This window comes from Diadema antillarum, unplaced genomic scaffold, assembly GCF_040938485.1.
Source record: "Diadema antillarum isolate AM-2024a unplaced genomic scaffold, OU_Dant_1.0 scf00000208, whole genome shotgun sequence".
Taxonomy (NCBI): domain Eukaryota; kingdom Metazoa; phylum Echinodermata; class Echinoidea; order Diadematoida; family Diadematidae; genus Diadema; species Diadema antillarum.
The window spans coordinates 1,905,582-1,925,960 of record NW_027271097.1 but is presented as its reverse complement, the minus strand read 5'-3'; the positions used below and the strand labels follow the sequence as shown (position 1 = coordinate 1,925,960).

The 20,379-nt window shown below is 40.0% G+C and overlaps 1 protein-coding gene across 1 annotated transcript in view; it reads right to left on the bottom strand.

Moving 5' to 3' along the window:
- The window catches only part of LOC139724205 (U3 small nucleolar RNA-associated protein 6 homolog), a 28,298-nt gene extending 9,765 nt beyond the window's left edge, over positions 1–18,533 (bottom strand). The window contains exons 1-13 of the mRNA XM_071635350.1: positions 18,344–18,533; positions 13,682–13,766; positions 12,671–12,712; positions 11,505–11,576; positions 10,563–10,631; positions 9,523–9,586; positions 8,787–8,905; positions 8,053–8,085; positions 6,295–6,421; positions 5,576–5,660; positions 3,105–3,175; positions 2,039–2,193; positions 359–436 (exon numbers count right to left, since the gene is read on the bottom strand). Coding sequence (XP_071491451.1) covers positions 359–436; positions 2,039–2,193; positions 3,105–3,175; positions 5,576–5,660; positions 6,295–6,421; positions 8,053–8,085; positions 8,787–8,905; positions 9,523–9,586; positions 10,563–10,631; positions 11,505–11,576; positions 12,671–12,712; positions 13,682–13,766; positions 18,344–18,435 — 1,092 coding nt within the window. The 5' untranslated portion in view covers positions 18,436–18,533. The remainder of the gene's footprint in view (positions 1–358; positions 437–2,038; positions 2,194–3,104; positions 3,176–5,575; positions 5,661–6,294; positions 6,422–8,052; positions 8,086–8,786; positions 8,906–9,522; positions 9,587–10,562; positions 10,632–11,504; positions 11,577–12,670; positions 12,713–13,681; positions 13,767–18,343) is intronic.
- Between the last annotated feature and the right edge of the window lie 1,846 nt (positions 18,534–20,379).

Sequence of the window (20,379 nt, the reverse complement as noted above, 5' to 3'; positions counted from 1 at the left end):
TGGCGGCAAAGCACTTCCAAAATCTGTTAAAAAAAAACAAACGAAAAAACACCCTCCAACATCAAATTCAAAATGATAGTAAAGCAAATCATATATGTACTGGAATTTGGAAATTAGTTCATTATTTTTATTTTTTTTTGGGGGGGGGGGAGGGGGGTGGGGTTAGTGATGACATACTCTTTGTGTTTGAATAAAAATTTGTTTTGAATGCAATAGACACTCTGACTTTTTCCATTGTGTAGGACAGTAATATCACAGCTATTATAAAAAGTGGATTATTTCTTCTTGATCAGTTGTCGCTGAAGATACAAACTGCTACTGCACAAGAGACAACCTACAGCTAAGGGTCTGTTCTCACCCATTTGTGGTACGATTCCTCCTTCACACTGCTCTTCTTCTCGGCTGCTTCAAACACGCCAAGGGTTTTCTCAGCTCGCTGTGAAAGACAACATGCAGAGAACAAAATCAAGCTGCAAGTCATGGCACAAAATTTATTCATTTATCTAGTTATATATTTATCATAATTATTATTATCATTCATTTATTTTTTTTTTTTTGCCACAAGAAAATTTTGAGGCAATGCCTTTCCAAGAGTATGAATTTCATATGACGTGCCCACACACACAGGCATTGAATTGCACAACAAATCTGTCGTCAGAAGGTTACTTTTTATTGATAAAGAGAAAACAATAATGAAGGTCCAAATCTTGTCATACTCAGTAAAACTAGCTGGTATCTAATATTATATCAGGTATAGGCAGGGCAACTGGGCATCATTTCTTTTTCTTTGATTTGTTTAGTGTGGCTGACATGGAAGCAATGAAGGCTTGTAAGGCATGGCACTGACAGCTCAAGTTTCCTCAGGACTAGACCACAAGGATAAAGTTCATTGCCTTCTGTGCAACCAATACAGCTTGGGGACTTGAAGCATGGACTTCTTGACAAACAGCCTGTGGTGTCATCCACTGGGTCATGTAGCTCCTGAATGCTCATCATAAATTTCATTCCATAGGATGACCCAAACACCATGCCTCTCTTATTCTTATATGGAAACAGCAAACTTTATATTTTTTGATAGGGATGGGCGAGCAGTAACCCCTTGAGGATGGGCTGATTTTGCTACAACACAAATTTCCCATACACACTTACAACACAGTATACTTGGGACTCGTCCTAAACAGGTTAATTTTTCATGGCATGATGATAGCAAAGCACATCACAACAAAAACAAATAGGAGCAATAACCTCTGCGGATATCTTCTTGGTCTGAAGGTTTTATATGTTATGTTGCTTGTGAGCAAGTTTTGGTTGCTGGTCCGGGAATATCATTTTCCCAGAACAGACAAGCAATCCAAATCTGCCCTGAGATTCACTGTTGCATCCACCCTTATTGGATATACCAACTGAAAATGGTTGTCCAATTACACATAGGATGCAAAAATACATACACACATACACATACACACATACAACATACACACTCCACTAACTTTCCTTCTACAGTGTCTACTACCAAACGATATGAGAACTTCTGAAAATCACAAAGACTGATCAAGATTGCAGAAAGACAAAATGCCACGCTATTCCAATTCCAATTTGGAAGTTTCCTCTAAATTTTGCAGGTCTAATCAAAATTCACACTTTTGTCCAAGGAAACAAGGTCAGTCACACAGATCAGACAGAGCATCCAGATCTACACACACTCCTCTTATCTAAGTAGGAGCAACACATCAATGCACAGGGGGAGTAATAGGGTGAGTGATACCATTCCTACTGGGGGATCAGCAAGCCCAGAAATCATGACTGAATTTGGGACAATCAGCAGCAGAGCATCTTTCATGCCCAAGCATGAGCTCTGTTAGTTTATGATCATGTTTAAAGTCGGTAAATCGTCTGGTACTCATTAATAAAACAATTTGATGTTGTGATAGGAATCCTTCTCAAGTGAAGCAATATGTCTCTTGGACTGATGCCTCACAAGTAAAGTCTTTGGGATAATGGAAGCATGTCAGAACGCAGTCACGTCAGGCATCCATACCTGTTTGGTCAACGAGGGCGCCCCACCCAGCTCGAGTCTCTCCACACACACATCGATGTAGTGGCCCCACATCTCTACGCTTGCCAGTTTCTCCACCGCCTCATCTAGGGTGGTGAAACACCTCTGTTCTGACATCCAGATCTCCTCGTCCGAGCCTATGTGATGATTAGTTTGAATTTTAAAAAAAAGGAAAGAAAAGTGAAAAGGTCAGCAACTGATAATGTGACTGACAAACCTCTTCTGTTGCAAGGTACAGTATTGAGAAGAGTTGAATGGCTGCAACAATACTATCAAGATGTTGTCAACCAAAATGGTACAGGTAGCGATAGTTAATCATTTTTTATCACAACACAAGAGCAACAATGGCGAGCATAGTATTGAATAGAATAATATTGCATAATGAATAGAATGACTGTTATGAAAACTAGTGTTTCCCCTTACATTGATTCCTTGCATCCCCCCCCCCCCCAAAAAAAAAGGCAAGGGGGGGGGGGGTGAATTTGGCAGTTTTGGAAGTGTTCCTGTTCTAGAGTCTGTGGGCAATCTTGTACCTACATCGGACCATGTGACCGATGCACTCGTGAAGTAGCCCTGGTGTTTCCTCTAGCATCCCTCCCTTGTTGGACACACCAATGAGACATGGCCGCCCACTTACACATGGGATGCTTTCACTATTAAAACATAAGATATTTAACCGACCCACAAGATGCCTACACCAAGCCATAGGATGATTACACCAACCCACAAGATGCCTACACTAGGCCATAATGGTGATTACACCAACCCATTAGATGCCTACACCAACTCGTGGGATGCTTACACCAGCACATAGTTTTATGATAGGAAGATAGCACAATCCACAGGATGACTATACCAACCATTCTTCATGCCTGCCAACAACATATACACAGTCAAGATGATTTTAGGCTGGTGGTCTCAGACAGTATCATCATGTTTAACATTGGACCAAAGGAGGAATTGAAACATAAACTTTCACGGGAAGACAACGTTTGCTTCTTTCAGTAGTGCCTCTGATATAATAGGATACGATCATTATTACACTCACCTGAATTTGCAAGATGTCTCCTGGCCAGTGCATTCCAAGTTTCATCCTTGTCTGGGTGGTCATTTTCCAGCCTACAAATTAAAAGAAAGAACAGGAAATAGGTGAAAATGTGTACAAGGGTTCGAATGATGAGACATGGATAACAACTTTGTTTTGTAAAAAATACCACAAATCATATTGGAAATTGAAAATTGGAATTGGAAATTACATACTGACGCCACGTCAGCACCAGGCCCTGCTTAATTCGCCAAGACACATTCCATGAGTGCCTGGCTAACCAATTTCCATGGCACCTTGCTTAATTTATTCCAATTCGCTCCGACACATTCCTGAGTGTTTGACAAACCAACTTAGACTCCGTTTACAGTGAGCGAAAAGGCCGGGCTCGGCCACAGCCGAGCCCGGCTTTCATTTCAGTGTAAACGCGCAAAAGGCCAAACGCGGGGCCAAAATTGACCACGCTCTGGAGGTGGTCTTGCAGCCGCGGCCGAGCCTGGCCTTTTCTCAGTGTAAACGCAAACTGGGCCAAATGTGGTATTACTGAAATTGTGTGTATGTTAAGAATGGCATTTAGGTACTCTTTAATACATTTATATGTTTGCCCATCTGGGCATAACTCTTAGTCAAATAGTAGTATAATTCCTCTCATTTGGTTAATTTCTAGGATTAATATTATTGTCAAAAGGAAGCCTGGAAATTGCCATTTATTTTATGTCCCAGCCTTCTTCAATTCTTCCCCAGTAAATGGTGTCAAAATTTTGTTTCATTTTGCCTTCGCAGGTGAGAGCTGGCAGAGGTATACCGCATATTTAAATGGCAATCACCTGGAATCTATTCCCTTTCCAACTATTCTGTTCATGGTGCATGTTACCATGGTAATATATGCAAATTAGACATCGATGTATGCGTATCGTTAAAATAGCCCTTTCGTTACCGTAGTTTTGTATGAAGATGTTTAAGGTATGTTAAGATATGTTAAGATATGTTAAGATATGCTTAGGGACTCAAAGGATTACACTGTAGCATCAATGGTAGCTTTTTTGTGCCACGCCCGAAGTGCTATGTTGGGCAAGGGAAGCCGTTCACTGTACACGTTTAGTCATTACATTCTTTGCTTTCAGTCTGTGAAGTTGTCATTGAGTTCATGTCAAGTCTGGACTTCTTCAAGTTAAGCAGGCGTCATATTTTTTTAGCCGTATGCTATCCTGTTTCAATATTTGCAACAATCCCTCATCGTGTACTAGTCTTAGCTGACGGCAAGTTTGTATTGGAAGATTCTTCATCCTGTATTTTAGTTTTGAAAATTCACCTATAGTGGTAAACTCAATATACTTTGTATTAATGATTATGAAGATGGTGAATTATATTACGAAATCAAGAAGTTATAATAGAATGTTTATATCAAAATAGTGCCAGAGGAGGTAGTGGTGACTGCCCTTTGGCCGGACATGGTGCTGGTGGCTAGGTCTGTGCACAGGTTAGCAATGGTGGAGCTGACTGTGCCATGGGAAAAGAGGATGGATGAGGCAAGAGAGAGAAAGTTGGATAGGTATGCTGATGGAGTTTTATGTAATGTAATGTGTAACACTCTTTGTTGGATTTGGACAGGTACAGCATACATACATGTACAGTAAATTGTTAAGCCCGCTTACACTTGCCATATTTTGGGGGAAACAAGACGGTCAATAGAAACAGTCCTGTGTCCATTACCAGAACTCTGGAATGACCTCTCTGGCAAGTTAAACACATTTCAAACCTCCTACAGCATATTTCTCTGTTGTTTTAGAATGTAATAGCAATGTAACTCCATCACAACCCTCTACCTAATCCTAATGTACTTTGTTCGCCATTTAGTAAGCACACTCAAGTGCTTTCCTTTTCTGATTGGCAAGTCTGGAAACTGATCATCAATGAATAGAGATTATCTAATCCCCCTAATCCCCATTGTGTCACCATGGACTTCCTGTTGGACTGAGGCACATGGCTGCACCTAAGTGAGCTTGCAAGTCTTCAACTAGGTAAAGTTTGGATGGCTTACTGAACGCTCATGAAATAGCTTGTCAGGTTAAGCCAAGTATAGTGTCAGGGCAGACACTGTATAAGTGGATATTTTCGCGCGACTAATTTTTCGTGCTTGGCGGGGTAAGAAGAGTTTCGCGTGTTTTTAATTCTGCAGAATCAAGACTTCAACTACTGGAACATATGGCAAGCAAAAATATTCGCAAGCTTTTATTTTCGCGCTAGTTTCGCGTTGCGCGAATTGCGCGAAAATTTCAACACCTCGAAAATTTCCACTTTTACAGTAAAGGTTTAAGCAACTTCATTACATCACAACCTCACACTGGCCTCGACACTGCACCTCGACAATGCAAGCACTACCTTACGTGTACCTATCTGGCATCTAACACATTAGTGTTTTATGGGGAAATCATGTCAGAGGTACAATAAGTATCCATAGCTCTGAAACTTACCCTTCGTATATAGCATCCTCTATGTGGGCAGCAAAGTCGAAGAAACGACACACGGGAACAAACTTTAACCTGAAGGGAATGTCGTCTGTGGAAGAGAAAGATAAGAATTCATAATTAGACATCTATCATTTTTTTTTTTGTGGTCATGAAATAAAAGTCCATGCAACCATTTACTGTAAAAGTGGATAATTTCGCACAACTAATTTTTCACGCTCAGTCAAGAAGAATTTCGCGTGTTTTTAATCCTGCGGAATCAAGACATCAACTACTCCAACATATGGCAAGCAAAATATTTGCATGCTTTTATTTTCACGCTAAAATTTCCACTTTCACAGTGTACTATAAAGCATGAACCGATCTTGTCCCCACTATAAAGGCAAATGTAGAATACATCAACATAAAAAAAGTCTAATCACAATTGCCCCCCCCCCCCCTTGCTAAATACTGGTTAATGATAAGGTTAGAGTAAAAATCAGGTTTAGGGTTAGAGTTTGGGTTAGGATAATGGTTAGGGTCAGGGGAAGGGTCTGGGGTAATTCCCCTAGACCCATACCAGAGTCAAAAAATGGAAAGTTGAAAACCATTTCTCTACTCTTTAAACCCAAATCTCAACAATCAAGCATTGATTTCCCTCCATTGGGAGTCTGTGGGTACATAATCATTTCCAGACATAAACAGAGTCAGAAGGTATAATATGGATGTCGCAGCCACTAATATACCTGGAAGCTCTTTGACGGCATTGCCGTACACCAGCTTGGCCAAGTCTCCCCTCATGAGGGCGTCCTCCACTTCCGACTCCTCCGGCTCTATCATGGTCTGCTTCAGGAGGGCCAGCCTCTTGCGCAGCTGTAGGCATTCAGAAACAGAGGTGCACAGAGTAAGCGTGGAAAGGCTGTAACACTACTGTAAAACACGATATTTTTGCGACATGATATTTTTGCGAATTGGAGCCAATGGCAGAGACTCCAACTCTCCCGCTTTTCGACGGGAGATCTCCCGCCGAAAGCCCATTTTTGCAGAATCTCCCGTTCTCCCACTTGAGATTTAATTTCTCCCGCTTGAAATGATTTCTTACTTAATTTCATTGTATGTCGAAAAATAAGCCTTAAATAGCGCGAGAGAGCATCTAGAACCCTAGACCGCAAGGGACTTTGTGCTTGTGATGTGCACTTCGCGCACATCAAGTTGGAGTCTCCCGTTTGCTAGGGGTTTCAGGCGGGAGAATCTCCAGACCAGAAGGTGCTTAGGGTTGGAGTCTCTGCAATGGCCTTTTTCGCGGCATGAAATTTTCACCAGTTGCCTCTAACATTCAATGCATGTAGTGTAGACAACAACTTTCACATGAATTTTAATTTCGCGAATCTTGGCTCTTGTGAAATTCACGAAATCAAAATGCATGCAAACACTCCTTGTTTTACAGTATTTAACTCTTTGATGACTAGTCCCATGAAAACTCAAGCAGGTGTCTATAGGAAATGTGTGTCAAAGCAAAATCAGCATGTCCTCAATGGGTTAATGCCTGACATTGATTCAATGGTAAGCCACCAGGTATCAGTATAATCTGTCGAAGGCTTCGCACTTCTCATATAAGCTCTTTCGAATGAAATAACCATTGCTTTAGAGAAAGAAGGGCATTAATGCAATGCATTCTCAACTCACTGACTGAGTAATATCCTTTTGAATAGCTTAACTGCTTTTACATGGTGTCACTTAGTAAGCACTTTGTATTGCCTGGTCAGATTTAAAAGACTTAAAGAACAATAATACACAACTTTGTTCTACCCAATCTATTTTCATTCTGAGGGCAACAGCAAGCAGTTTCTACTTTGTCAATGTGTATCTGGTGTACATAAAGTAGCACAGAAACGCTACATGCCACAAAAGAGCAGCACATGTACATTGTATATGCATGGATTAAAGGTAACACATGACCTACAGACACTTGAAAAAAAAACACACACCTTAAAACAAAACATGACAAGGAACTTACATCATTTGCAATAATCACTAGTCCCACAAAACGGCAGGACTTCAGAACTGTAAGTCTTGGCACACACGTCACACATGCTCGTCATTGCTTTGTGTGAATAAAAACTTTCATTTGGAGCTGTATCTTACTATATTCCTACCTATCTTGCCTTCCATTAGCAGTTTCACCCGATCTTTCAGTGACCATTGGACAATGAGTCTAAAGTCTTGGAAGCAGGAACTTGCTCAGATTTGTACTGGCTTAATATTTTCACAGTTCTCAGCATCTTTCGATAAGCTGGGGAAAAAAGTCAGAAATCATCACTGCAAGCTCAGAGGAGACCTCATTAAATTGTATTGATAATCCTTTTAACTTTTTTGTATGGTTACATCTCTTTTATGTCGAATCTATAGAAAACATCTTAAATTCACTCATTTCCCCATCACTAAAGAGGAGCTGGACATGATATTGGAATTTTTTAAGTGTTTCAGTCAGACAATATACATACCTTGTCAGCATGGAGTAATTCCATTCGGAAATACTGCAAATTTGAAAGAAACCAGGAGGAAAATGGAAATATGAATAAAAACATTCAAACACAAGAACATATTTACATATCATCAATGTCTCTACCGGTGCATCATGAACAAACTTGTGGTACATGTATCTCCTGACAGAGGAGTTTGTGGGATGCTGGGATAAGTACGAAGTCACTTGAGATCGAACATGAAATAATTTTCAATATGACTTCCATGTTTGTATCATGCGGTGTTAGAGGGCAGCATTAGCATTTGGTATTCCTTCGGCATCATGTTAAGAAAATAACCTTACCTAGCTTCTTATTCCACCCATTGAGGTGCAATTCCACAAGATGTACAGGCTTATTCTTGGAAATCAAATGAAGAGCATAACTCAAGTTTCATTAAAATTACACATGAAAATGTGTTTTGGGTTGTTGTTTTTTTCCGTGGAGAATCGGATCCTGAGACAATAAACAAGTTCTGTAATGTATTCAGATTTTATGCATGCTTTGTTACAAAAAGGGAGCTGGTAAATGAAATGCTTACTTACTAGGCTGCTGGGAAAATAAACATCCATTAATTGTGATAAATCTCTGAAATCATCTATTTGAAATTAAGATCAAGACAAATAATGGGATGAAGAACTGACAGCCTCGCAAAAAAAAGAAAGAACAAAAACAACTACAACAACAGACAGCTTCACGTGTCCAGTTGCACTGACCTCCACCCAGAGTTTCTGGTCAGTCGGATGATGACGCAAGGCTCGAAGGAAGAGGGCACGGGCATTTTCAGCTGACTTATTATCCTCCAGCTGAAACTTGGCAGCCATGATCCACAGGGCTGAGGACAAATATAGAGTATTGATAGAGTGTGGTAAATGGAAGTGTGGCTAAATGATAATACAAGATCTCTAATTTCGAGGTGTGAATTTTCTTCAATTTGTCTCCATCTGTAGGCCTAAATGAAATTTGCAAGATCGCAATTACTGATCTATAATCTAACAATCATGTTGGAAAAAAGGAACCACGGGACACGAACCTGTCATCTACTGCTTTCCGGGCAGCGATATCACCAGGCTATCCCTGGTTGCCGACAGAGACACAATGAACTTGGAACAAATACCCAAGCTCCGAAATTCCGGCGTAGTTATGTTAGGAAGTCCAGGGCAGACAGTGCATTATATAATATTATAACACTCTCTTGATCTTTAATTTTTATCTGTAAATTTTCTTATACCACATAATTTCATGCATCATTACCCTCCCAGTTATCAAAGTGAAAAACAGCCCCCCCCCCCCCAATAAAAACAACAACAACAAACAAAACGTACATAAATAAATTAATAATTATAATGAAATAATATCTGAAACTAACTGGCATGTTTCCATTAGTAAAATGAATTCCTCTTCGGGGTGAATACACACATCATTATCCCCATGACATCACATGCTTCTCACCTGGGTTGTTCCCATGTATTTTCAGCAGCCTGGTGTAAAGTCGACTCGTCTCCATTCTCTGTCCCTACAGTATAATACGCAAACCCAGTTGATGCCCATATTATAAGATGATTGGAAATGAAGAACACAAAAGAATGCAGAAGATATTTTAGATCTCACAGCACAGAGGTAAAAAAAAAAGTTGGTATAAAAAAGTGTAGGCTCTGTGCGTGTGTGCATGTGTGTGTCTTTCTATCAATAAAACTTAAATTGATCAATAAGAGTTAAAATGTAATCTGGCGTTTCAATCATTTGGATACTAAAACTACAATCTGTTATACCTCAGTCAATTCATTTCAAACCTTTTAGATCTTTTTTACAGTATGTATTTCATGTTGCACAGGGTTACTACATTCATCTTTGATATGATGGTGCTACAAAGAAACTTGCTCAGATTTGTTTTGGCTTAGATTTTCACGCAGAATCTCAGCATCTGTCGATAAGCTGGGGAAAAAAGTTAGAAATCATCACCGCAAGTTTCAATAGCTGTTCTCTAAAGAGGACTTTTAACCCGTTGAGGACGAATCCTGAGTATCCTCGGGCAGGTGTCTATGGGAAATGCGTGTTGTAGCAAAATCAAACCGTCCTCAACGGGTTAAGTACCATACAATATTGTTTTGGCGTTCTTGGGAAATGTTGATACTGAAACACACGTCACTGCAAAAAGGACTCTGCGCTGTTTCGAGCTAACGAGTGGATGTCTCATGCATTAATGATAAGCATCTTTATAATTGCATACATCACACACACAAAAAAGACAACATTGAATCTGTTGTCATAAATTGACAGTACATCCATATTTAAATTTCATGCTGTATCTTACAGGCTACTGGAAGCGTGACACTGAAATTTTCCATGTCAGATAAGTTGAAAATTTAAGTGTGATTTTTCATGCAGACTATTATCAGGGCTATGAATGGTAAATGGATTAAACAGACAATTTTTTCCTCGCAATTATTTTCTGTATACCACAGAAATCAGACTCCTCTTGAGACACTCACCCATTTCTTGCAGAACTGCAGGTGAGTGAGCCACACCTTCACGTCCATCTGAAACTTTAAACGTGCCCGCTTTTAGAAGAAAAAAAAGACGATGAAAACAGTGGTATTCAAATGATGTCAAGTGGTAAACATTTATAAACACAGTCTACCCAACTAACATACTATATTTTCAATCTGGTATCAAAGACATCTTAACTAATAACAGCTTAAAAGCAATACGTAATATAGGGGGATGTAATATGTAAATTATGTCCTCTATTTTTTCCCTTACATTACAAAAATTCTGTCCTCCATTGTAAATGAACCCATTTCAAGATACCAGTCAGCTACAATGTGGTTTATGCTGAGTAAAATGCACAGCTACATGATTGTAAAAGCTGTCACTATCCACAGGCCATAAATGAACACAAAATCCCTCTTTTCACCTAACAAAACAGCTGGAAGAATAAGAAAGGGAAACAAACCCTCTACAGCAAGCATCTCTTATTTCCTGCAGTATGTTAAAATCACTTACAATACAGCAATTTCCCCAATGATTCATCAGTTATCTAATATCATTGAATAACATAGTTTAGATGCGCATCTTCATTCAGACCACCTTTTAGGCTTTACTTGAAAACTTGTGGTCCAGTACAAATGATAATAATGTCAGGACAATAACATGAACCCAACTGATAAAAAGTCCCCTACAAAAATAGTAGGGCGTTGGGGTGGAGGGGTTCCCACTTGATGTAAGACAATTAACCAACCCTGACCATTCATTACATGAAACATGCGCAACAGAATGTTAATGCCAAACTGAGTTGCACTGTAACCCTAATCAAACAACTGGAATAAGGACACAGCTAATCACTATCACTACAACTTGTAATATCCCTCCTACTATACTGGCACGTTAAAAGAAAAAAAGTAACAAGTAAATCAAAGCGAACTCAAACTTACTTTGAACAAGCGGTGTATGCGCATGATGATGGCATTTTCAATCTCGTCTCTCTTGTGGAAGTAATTGTTGCGCTGTACAGAAAAAAAGAAAAAAAAAAGAAAAATGGAAGTCACCAGGAAACCTGGCCACACGAATAGTACGACAATGACAAACCATATCCTTAATGACGCTTTATGATGTATGTCTGTCTGTGCATGTTACACTTGTTACTTAATACCTGGAGAAATAATCAAATCTAACCAGCATTTCAGAGCATCTGTTCAGATTTGTACTGGCTTAGAAAAGTCACAAATTCTCAGCATCTGTCGATAAGCTGGGGAAAAAAGGTCAAATCATCACAACAGTGCTCTATGACCAGACATCAACACTACCATACACACACTGATAGTTTGGCCCAGAAGTATGTTCTTTCTTCCTATTCCAATGTGTCAAACTATGGCCCTACATGTACAAACATGAGTGAAGTAAGCAACAAAATCATGCATTTCTTATTCTTCATTTTTGGATGGTTGTAGCTCGACTTCTAAAGGGACTGCACAGTACTGGTTGAGGTGGGGATTCATGTTTTGAACATTCCTAAGTGAGATAATGAGAAACCACTTATGAAATATGAAAGAACGTGTTATTTTAAGAAGGATTCAACGTTTATTTGATGAAAATTGGTTTTAGAATGGCTGAGATATCCAAAAAAGTGATAATAATAAGAGGCGACAGGTTACACCTTTTATTGGGATCTCTTTGTTTCACCTTGTGTTTTGATATCTCAGCCATTTCAAATCCGATTTTCATCGAATAAACTTTTGATACCCCTTAGAATTGCATGCTCTTTGACATCTCAGAGTGGTTTCTGAATAACTAGCAAAACGTTAACAGATTAATCCTCACCTCAACCAGAACTGTACACACCCTTTAAAATGCTTCACTTTCAGTTGCTCCAAGCTGCAAAGCAAACTGCCATCTTTTAGGTTTTCTTGTGTTTTTAACATCTAGCACTATCAATTATCTGATGAAATCCCATGATACTAGAGCGATGTGCAATTGTTACTTTCAGAAATTCTCCACTCCCATCTCCTAAAAGTGAATATTCTTTTCTAAGACATTCTCACTCAGTAAGGGCCTGGTTCAACTGTTCTGACTGCCGAGATTCAAGTTGTATGTTTCTTACCTCTCTCCTCTTCTTGATCAATGCCAGGAGGTTGATCTCATACTATCAAAGGCAAAGAGCAACAGAATAAAAAAATTTGAATTTCTTTGAAAACACATTCATAACAAGAATGTGAATGTGATGCACTTGATTATCATAAGGCAAACTGAAGGAGGTAAGGTACTCACAAAATATATTTTAGCTGTGCTCGTACATTTTTTAATTGCAAGTTTCACTCAAGCTAGCTCTGCAGTGTGATCATTAGTGTGATCTGGCAGCATTACACTATACAATTTTAAGAATCATTCCTTCTTGCTTATTGGAGGGAAAAATGAGACATAAACATAGATCATGGCCAATTATTTACAATATGTAATACACATAACTATCTACTACAATCTCAAAAAGGTCGGCATCTAGGATTACAGATATTCATGCTGTAAAAACTTTCTACAATGTACACTGTAGCTCTAAATGAATCTAATTTCATTTGAACATTGGCATTGCACTGCTCTGCTATGTTTCTATGTACAAATTGTAGTTCTACATGAGATACATACAACTGTATGTACAAAGTCCACCTTTGGTAGATTCTTCCTACATACACATGTAGGTTCAGTGAAACATGAAATGTAGTCGCAAACAAACACTGGCTGTCACGTGCACTGTATACAATTTGTATCTAGTCAGGGAATCGGATGGGACCTTCTATTGTACCTCCCTGCAACCCTGAATCATACCAAAGATTTACTAGACCTCTACACAGACACAGACACATAACACAATGAGATGAATAACAGCTAGGGGAACATGAAGACAAATAAAGATATGACATGTTGGTCATGGGCACTGTACAGCTGTACAATACATTGAGTTGAGTACTGTAATCATCTTGCTGATGTGCCTATAGATTGCATTACATCAGACTTGTACTAACATATTCTTCACAGTGAGATGCAGGAAATGCAAAGTACTTATAACATGTTATTTCAAATATCATGCTACCAATCAGTTAATGTACACTAAACACACCTGGATGTATCTAAGAAAATCCTCCTTTTTCTTCTTTATTCTGACCAGTCTGTACTCATGTCCAGTTCTTTTCTTCACTATGGCTCTGTAAAAAAAACAACAAAAAAGAAACAAAACCACATGGTCAGAGGACAAGCTATGGACCATAGGAAGAACACATGACAATGCTTTATGGCACTAGACTTAATGCACTTTTGTTGTCTTTTGTTAGATATCTCAATCCATTTACCAAATTGCACAAAAAACACAGGAATTACTTACATACTTCACCTCTTTCCACCAACTCGCATCATGACATATAGAACTTCTAACGCAGGTCGCCCATAATTTGACCGCCTGCTGCATGCAGAAACTCATAAGGATTAGGTTTCTATAATATATGCTCTACTAGCGCATGGTCGAACCTTGGCACAGGAGGTCGAACCATCACACTCCGAGCTTGTGAAGCAAAATATCTTGGAGAACAGTGTATTCTTGATTTTGAGCACCTTTTTCGGTGACCCGTACTCATTGGCCCGAATTCACGAAGGTGGTACATATGAAACCATGGTTTAAACCATGGACAAAAACCATGGAGCGCAAAGTGTCACGTGGAATATTTTGTTACAAAATCAGTCATTTCGTTGATGAAATGATTATTTTGTAACGAAATGACATTTTGTAACTAAATGAACATTTCGTCCACGTCGTAAAGAAATATTCCACGCGACACTTGACGCTCCATGGTTTTTGTCCATGGTTTCATTTGTACCACCTTTGTGAATTCGGGCCTGTAAGTCTTAAACTGGGCTCAATTCACGCACGCTGTAAATACACACACTTGTAAGTTGCGCCGATTCTGCATTTTTGATGGCAAAGTTTGGGATTTTGGATGGATTTTTGAGGGGACCAAAGGACCTTCATATTAATTATTATGAACGACAGTGCCAGAGTGTGAAATGATGTGATTTGCGTGTGTTGGGACAGTAGAACCAAAGATCCTGATAGTGATATCATTGGAATCTATATAGAATCTAACGTTAGATGTGATTGTCGAGATTTGTGGTTGAGATGGGCGACGGACGGGTGAGCTACGCCCAATTCTCCATATCGCATAGCAGAAATAGGGACAGTGGTTATGCACTTGTCAATGTAATGACGCACCCCACTACCCCCGGACATGGGTGCGTCATGGTCATTTTTTGACTGACCACACGGGGTTTTTGACGGACACCACAGTCACTTTTTTGACGGACATAACGCTGCAAGTGACGGACACCACAGTCACTTTTTTGACGGACAACACGTTGAAAGTGACGCACACCTCGGTCACTTTTTTGACGGACATCCTCGGTACATTTGACGCACCCCCGTAAATACTGAAACGATTTTTGCATACGTTTTATTCAAGCAATTTCATTTTCTTTTGGTTCGTACACATAATTTGTAAAAGTTTCGGCAAGTTTCCCTTACCATGTAAGCACCGTATTGTCATTCACCGTACATCACGCTGCTGCTACGATATTCCGTACAATAGTATGTATTCTGTGCATGCAATTCATACATGACAATCACATGTGTGCAGAATGCGCTGTGTGTGCGCGGCCATTGCTAGTGCGGTGGATGCATACTGCTGCAGCGCAGGTAGGTACACACCACGCCACGGCATTCATATTCCCGCTCGAGTACTGCGTAACAAATTTGACGGACCAAATGAGGAAATGACGCACCCATGTCCGCGGGTAGTGGGGTGAGTCATTACATTGACAAGTGCATTAAAGGGATAGTACAGTATTGGTGGAGATGAGAATTGGGCTTTTAACTTTTTGCGAGATACCAAGAAAACACTTATTATAATCATATAGTACAGAGCATACCATTTTAAGAGGAATTCAAAGTTTATTTGATGAAAATCGGGTTTGGAATGACAGAAACCTCCAAAAACAAAGTAACAGATAAAGCAAAGCGATCGTAATAAAGTGTGGGTCCTACACTTTAGAATCGCTCTTTTTTGGATATCTCAGCCATTTCAAAACCAATTTTCATCAAATAAACATTGAATTCCTAATAGAATTACATGCTCTTTCATATTTCATAAGATGTTTCTCATTATTTCACCCAAAAATGTTAGAAACCTGAAATTAGGTCCCAACCAACACTGTACAATCCCACGGGTGTGTAAATAGTGGTGAGGATTTAGCTTGTAACATTTTGCGAGATATTCAGAAACCACTCTATGAGATGTCAAAGAGCATGCAATTCTAAGGCAGTAAGGGGTAGGGCCAACTATTAAAAGTTTATTTGATGAAAATCGGTTTTGAAATGACCAAGACATCCCAAAACAAGGCGAAATAAAGAGATTCTAATCATCACTTTTTTTGATCTCTCAGCCATTTGAAAACCAATTTTTATCAAATAAATGTTAAATCCTTCTTGAAATTAGATTTAACAAGTTAGAGTCAAACAACTGTTTAATAGATCTACATGTAGGGTTGCCGGTTGGGGGTACCACGCATCGTCACCCTAAGGATCTGTAGCTTGTTTATTCTAAAAATATAACACAAATCCGCCTAATTCTTACCTCAAATATGTCATAAATACTGCAGTTTTGAATGTCGTGACCGTCTCGTTGATTATGAATCTCCGTTTTAAAATAGCGCAATTTTAGTGCGTGCGTTCCGTTTTCTTCGCGCAGCCAAAAAGGGAAACTTGCGATTGGCACCCCCTCCCCTCCATAAGTATATGTTACACGTGAATTTCACAGCATAGGTAATATACGTGAATTTCACAGGCCATAGGTAATACACGTGAATTTCACAGCCATGCGTCGTTACTGAGCGGATGTGTAATTTTTAGCTTGGTTTGTTTGAGTTTGATTTTCGTTTCGTTTTTATTGTCTTTATAGCTAATGACACTTAATCCCGCGTGTACCTTTTCGTTCTAACAGCATGAACAGTCGGCTATAAGCAAACAGCCGTGATACGCAGGGTGCCGATGGGAAGGTGCCCTGCCGATAGGTGGTGCCCCAACCATACATCATACATGCTCTTTCATATTTCATAAGAGGTTTCTCATTATCTCACTTAGGAATGAAAAAAAAAAACATGAATCCCCACCTCAACTACAATACAGTCCGGGAAACCCGCTCATGAGGACCGCCCCCGCGTACGAGGATGGTCCCTCCTCATGAGGACCTCCCCCCTCCTCATGAGGCCCCCCGGGGAACGCCTCATGAGGCCCCCCCTTCACTTCTTATTCATCTCACATCTGACGTATAAATTGTCGCAACTTTGCACGGTGATTTTTTGTTACACACACATGTCCACTATCCATGATGAAAAGAAGAAAAAATCCTGTCTGTTTTTTTTTTTTTTTAAATCGAGTTTTAATCACCCGATGCAGAGCGCCCATCAAAACACGGGCGCCAGCGCGTTCGCACAATGCAAGACTGCCGCACCTAGCGGCCTAGCTGATCCGACTAAATATTTTCGATGCTTTTTTCTGCGGCTCTCACCTCTCCGTGCGCGCACGAATCAGCCTCGTGAAGCTGAAGTTTGACATCTTTTTTCCACAAATTCGTAACGAGAAAAATTAAATCAGTACTAACCTGATCTTGTCCATATATTCCAAATTACTATTCCACACTGATAGAGTAGGTGGGTAGATGACATACTCCAGTTTGTTAGCAAAATAATCACTTTGTAGGTATGACGAGTTCACTTTCTTCGTCAATTCCGCCCACGATTCCGCCGTTTGGGCGCTTTTTCTGGAATCATCCCGCGACGCGACGTACGTCGCATACATCACGCATCCAGCACATACTAATAATATAAGTACCAGACTGGTATGTGCTGGATGCGTGATGTGATGCGACGTACGTCGCGTCGCGGGATGATTCCAGAGAAAGCGCCCAAACGGTAAGCGGGCGGCGGAATCGTGGGCGGAATTGACGAAGAAAGTGAACTCGTCATACCTACAAAGTGATTATTTTGCTAACAAACTGGAGGATGTCATCTACCCACCTACTCTATCAGTGTGGAATAGTAATTTGGAATATATGGACAAGATCAGGTTAGTACTGATTTAATTTTTCTCGTTACGAATTTGTGTAAAAAGATGTCAAACTTCAGCTTCACGAGGCTGATTCGTGCGCGGAGAGGTGAGAGCCGCAGAAAAAAGCATCGAAAATATTTAGTCGGATCAGGCCGCTAGGTGCGGCAGTCTTGCATTGTGCGAACGCGCTGGCGCCCGTGTTTTGATGGGCGCTCTGCATCGGGTGATTAAAACTCGATTTAAAAAAAAAAAAAACAGACAGGATTTTTTCTTCTTTTCATCATGGATAGTGGACATGTGTGTGTAACAAAAAATCACCGTGCAAAGTTGCGACAATTTATACGTCAGATGTGAGATGAATAAGAAGTGAAGGGGGGGCCTCATGAGGCGTTCCCCGGGGGGCCTCATGAGGAGGGGGGAGGTCCTCATGAGGAGGGACCATCCTCGTACGCGGGGGCGGTCCTCATGAGCGGGTTTCCCGGACTGAATAGTACTGTACGGCCCCCTTTTTTAAGAGTAAATTAATATACCCCTACAGTGGCTACACTACAGGCTACAGACAGCGACATCCAAGTGACTGGAAAAATACCCCACCTACACTACAGAGGTGCAACATGCACGTGCACTCACTTTATTTCGGACGAAGAGAACAGTCCCACCCGTTGCAACTGTTCGAGCTCGGGTAGCGTTTCCTCGATGTTCTGGTGAACAACCTCAGCCATATCTCACGCGATTCTAACGTTCAAATCTACAGCTATCTGAGGAAATTCATGGTAAAATACGTTCTAGAGTATAGAACGGGGTTTTGAAATTAGCGGTAATGGAATTTAAAAGCTAAATGCGGCAAATACAGTTCCAAAATCAACAGAACTCTTCCTCTGTACCTCCGCGTGGACACGACGCGTGCTACAAAAAGAACGTGCTGTCGTGAACATGCAACCACGCCACGTGAGACTCGACTAGCTAGACGTGCTGGCTAATGGCATGCATCCCATCTGTTTCAGTGTGCTGATTTTGTTAATAGAGGGCGCTTCATCTCTAGCTGCGGCGGCTCAGTGGTAACTTCCCTCTTCTAATGGAGTGATCGAACCGAACCTTTAAAAATTCGTTGATTAAGTTACGCAGTCATTACCTTGTTATACTCTTCAGGTATTTTTTTCCCGTTTGATTACTCATTAATGTACTTTTGCATTTGTGTTTTGAGTATTTATGTATCGATCTCTGAATTCATTCAACTACTGGTAAAGTATTCATATTCGTAGCCTACATTGTACATCGGACCAAGCGCTGTTGGCCAGGTTATGACACGGGCGGTGCGGTGGATGGAAGGGATTGGGACGTTTAGGACTTTTTGGTCAAGGAGGGCTAAACGCGGTCGGGTCATGCACCGCCAGCTTTATTTGATCATCCAGCTTTACTTTAAAGGGATCATATAGTTTTGGTTGAGACCTGATTTCAGGTTTCTAACATTATTTGGTGAGATAATGAGAAACATCTTATGAAATATGAAATAGCATGTAATTCTATGAGAAATTCAACGTTTATTTCATGAAAATTGGTTTTGAAATGGCTGAGATACCCAAAATAGAGCGATTCTAATAAAGTGTGGGACCCACACTTTATTACGATCGCTTTGTTTTACTTTGTTTTTGGATGTTTCAGTCATTCGAAACCCAATTTTCATCAAATAAACTTTGAATTCCTCTTAAAATGGTATGCTCTGTAGCCCGGACATATATTCTTAATTGGTATCTCGCACAAACTTAAAAGCCCAATTCTCATCTCCACCAATACTGTATCATCCCTTTAATTATACCGATGAAGGTAGAATCGATTAATCTTTGAGGTAGGCTGTTCAAATCGGACTGACTTTTGTCAGAATTATACCCTGAGGTATGGGGGTCCGAAGGAGGGACAGCGGAACCTGGCGGGAGAGGATCACGGAACTCTGTACACTCTATATTATCATGTAGAGTTTGTGGAGGGGATGGGTACTAGGACAGAGCTGCAGCCCCTCCCCCCTCCTACCCACTTTTGGGGGTCTGTGAAAAAAAAAAGAAAATCGGAAAAAAGGGGTACCATTAACATGCATGAGGCCCTTAGCCCCCCCCCCCCACCACCACTACCACCAGAAGGTAGCCAATTACATCATAGGCCTACCCCTTGGTTAAAAGTATAAGATCAATGATATAATATGTATTTATTGTTTTACTATGTTTGGGGGGAATGCACCCTACAAGCATTGCTTCGTCAGCATTACTCCCCATCTCCTGCATTTTCTAAACTTCGAATGCTCTTTTTGTGCCTTTTTTTTCACCTTAGCATTTGTTTATCCATAAACATAATTTATCGCTTTTGTAATGTTGACATAATTATATGTACTTACGTTCAGTGTGTAAAAAAAAATTATAAAGAAGTTCTGCTGGAGATGGAAAAAATAAATGAATGAATGAACGAATGAATGAATGAATGAATGAATGAATGAATAAATGAATGAATAAATGAATGAATGAATGAATGAATGAATGAATGAATGAATGAATGAATGAATAAATAAATAAATAAATGAATGAATGAATGAATAAATGAATGAATGAATGAATGAAAAATTAATGGTTACAGCAATTCACTCTGTGATGTGGGTCCGGCGTCTTGCGTAGGAATTA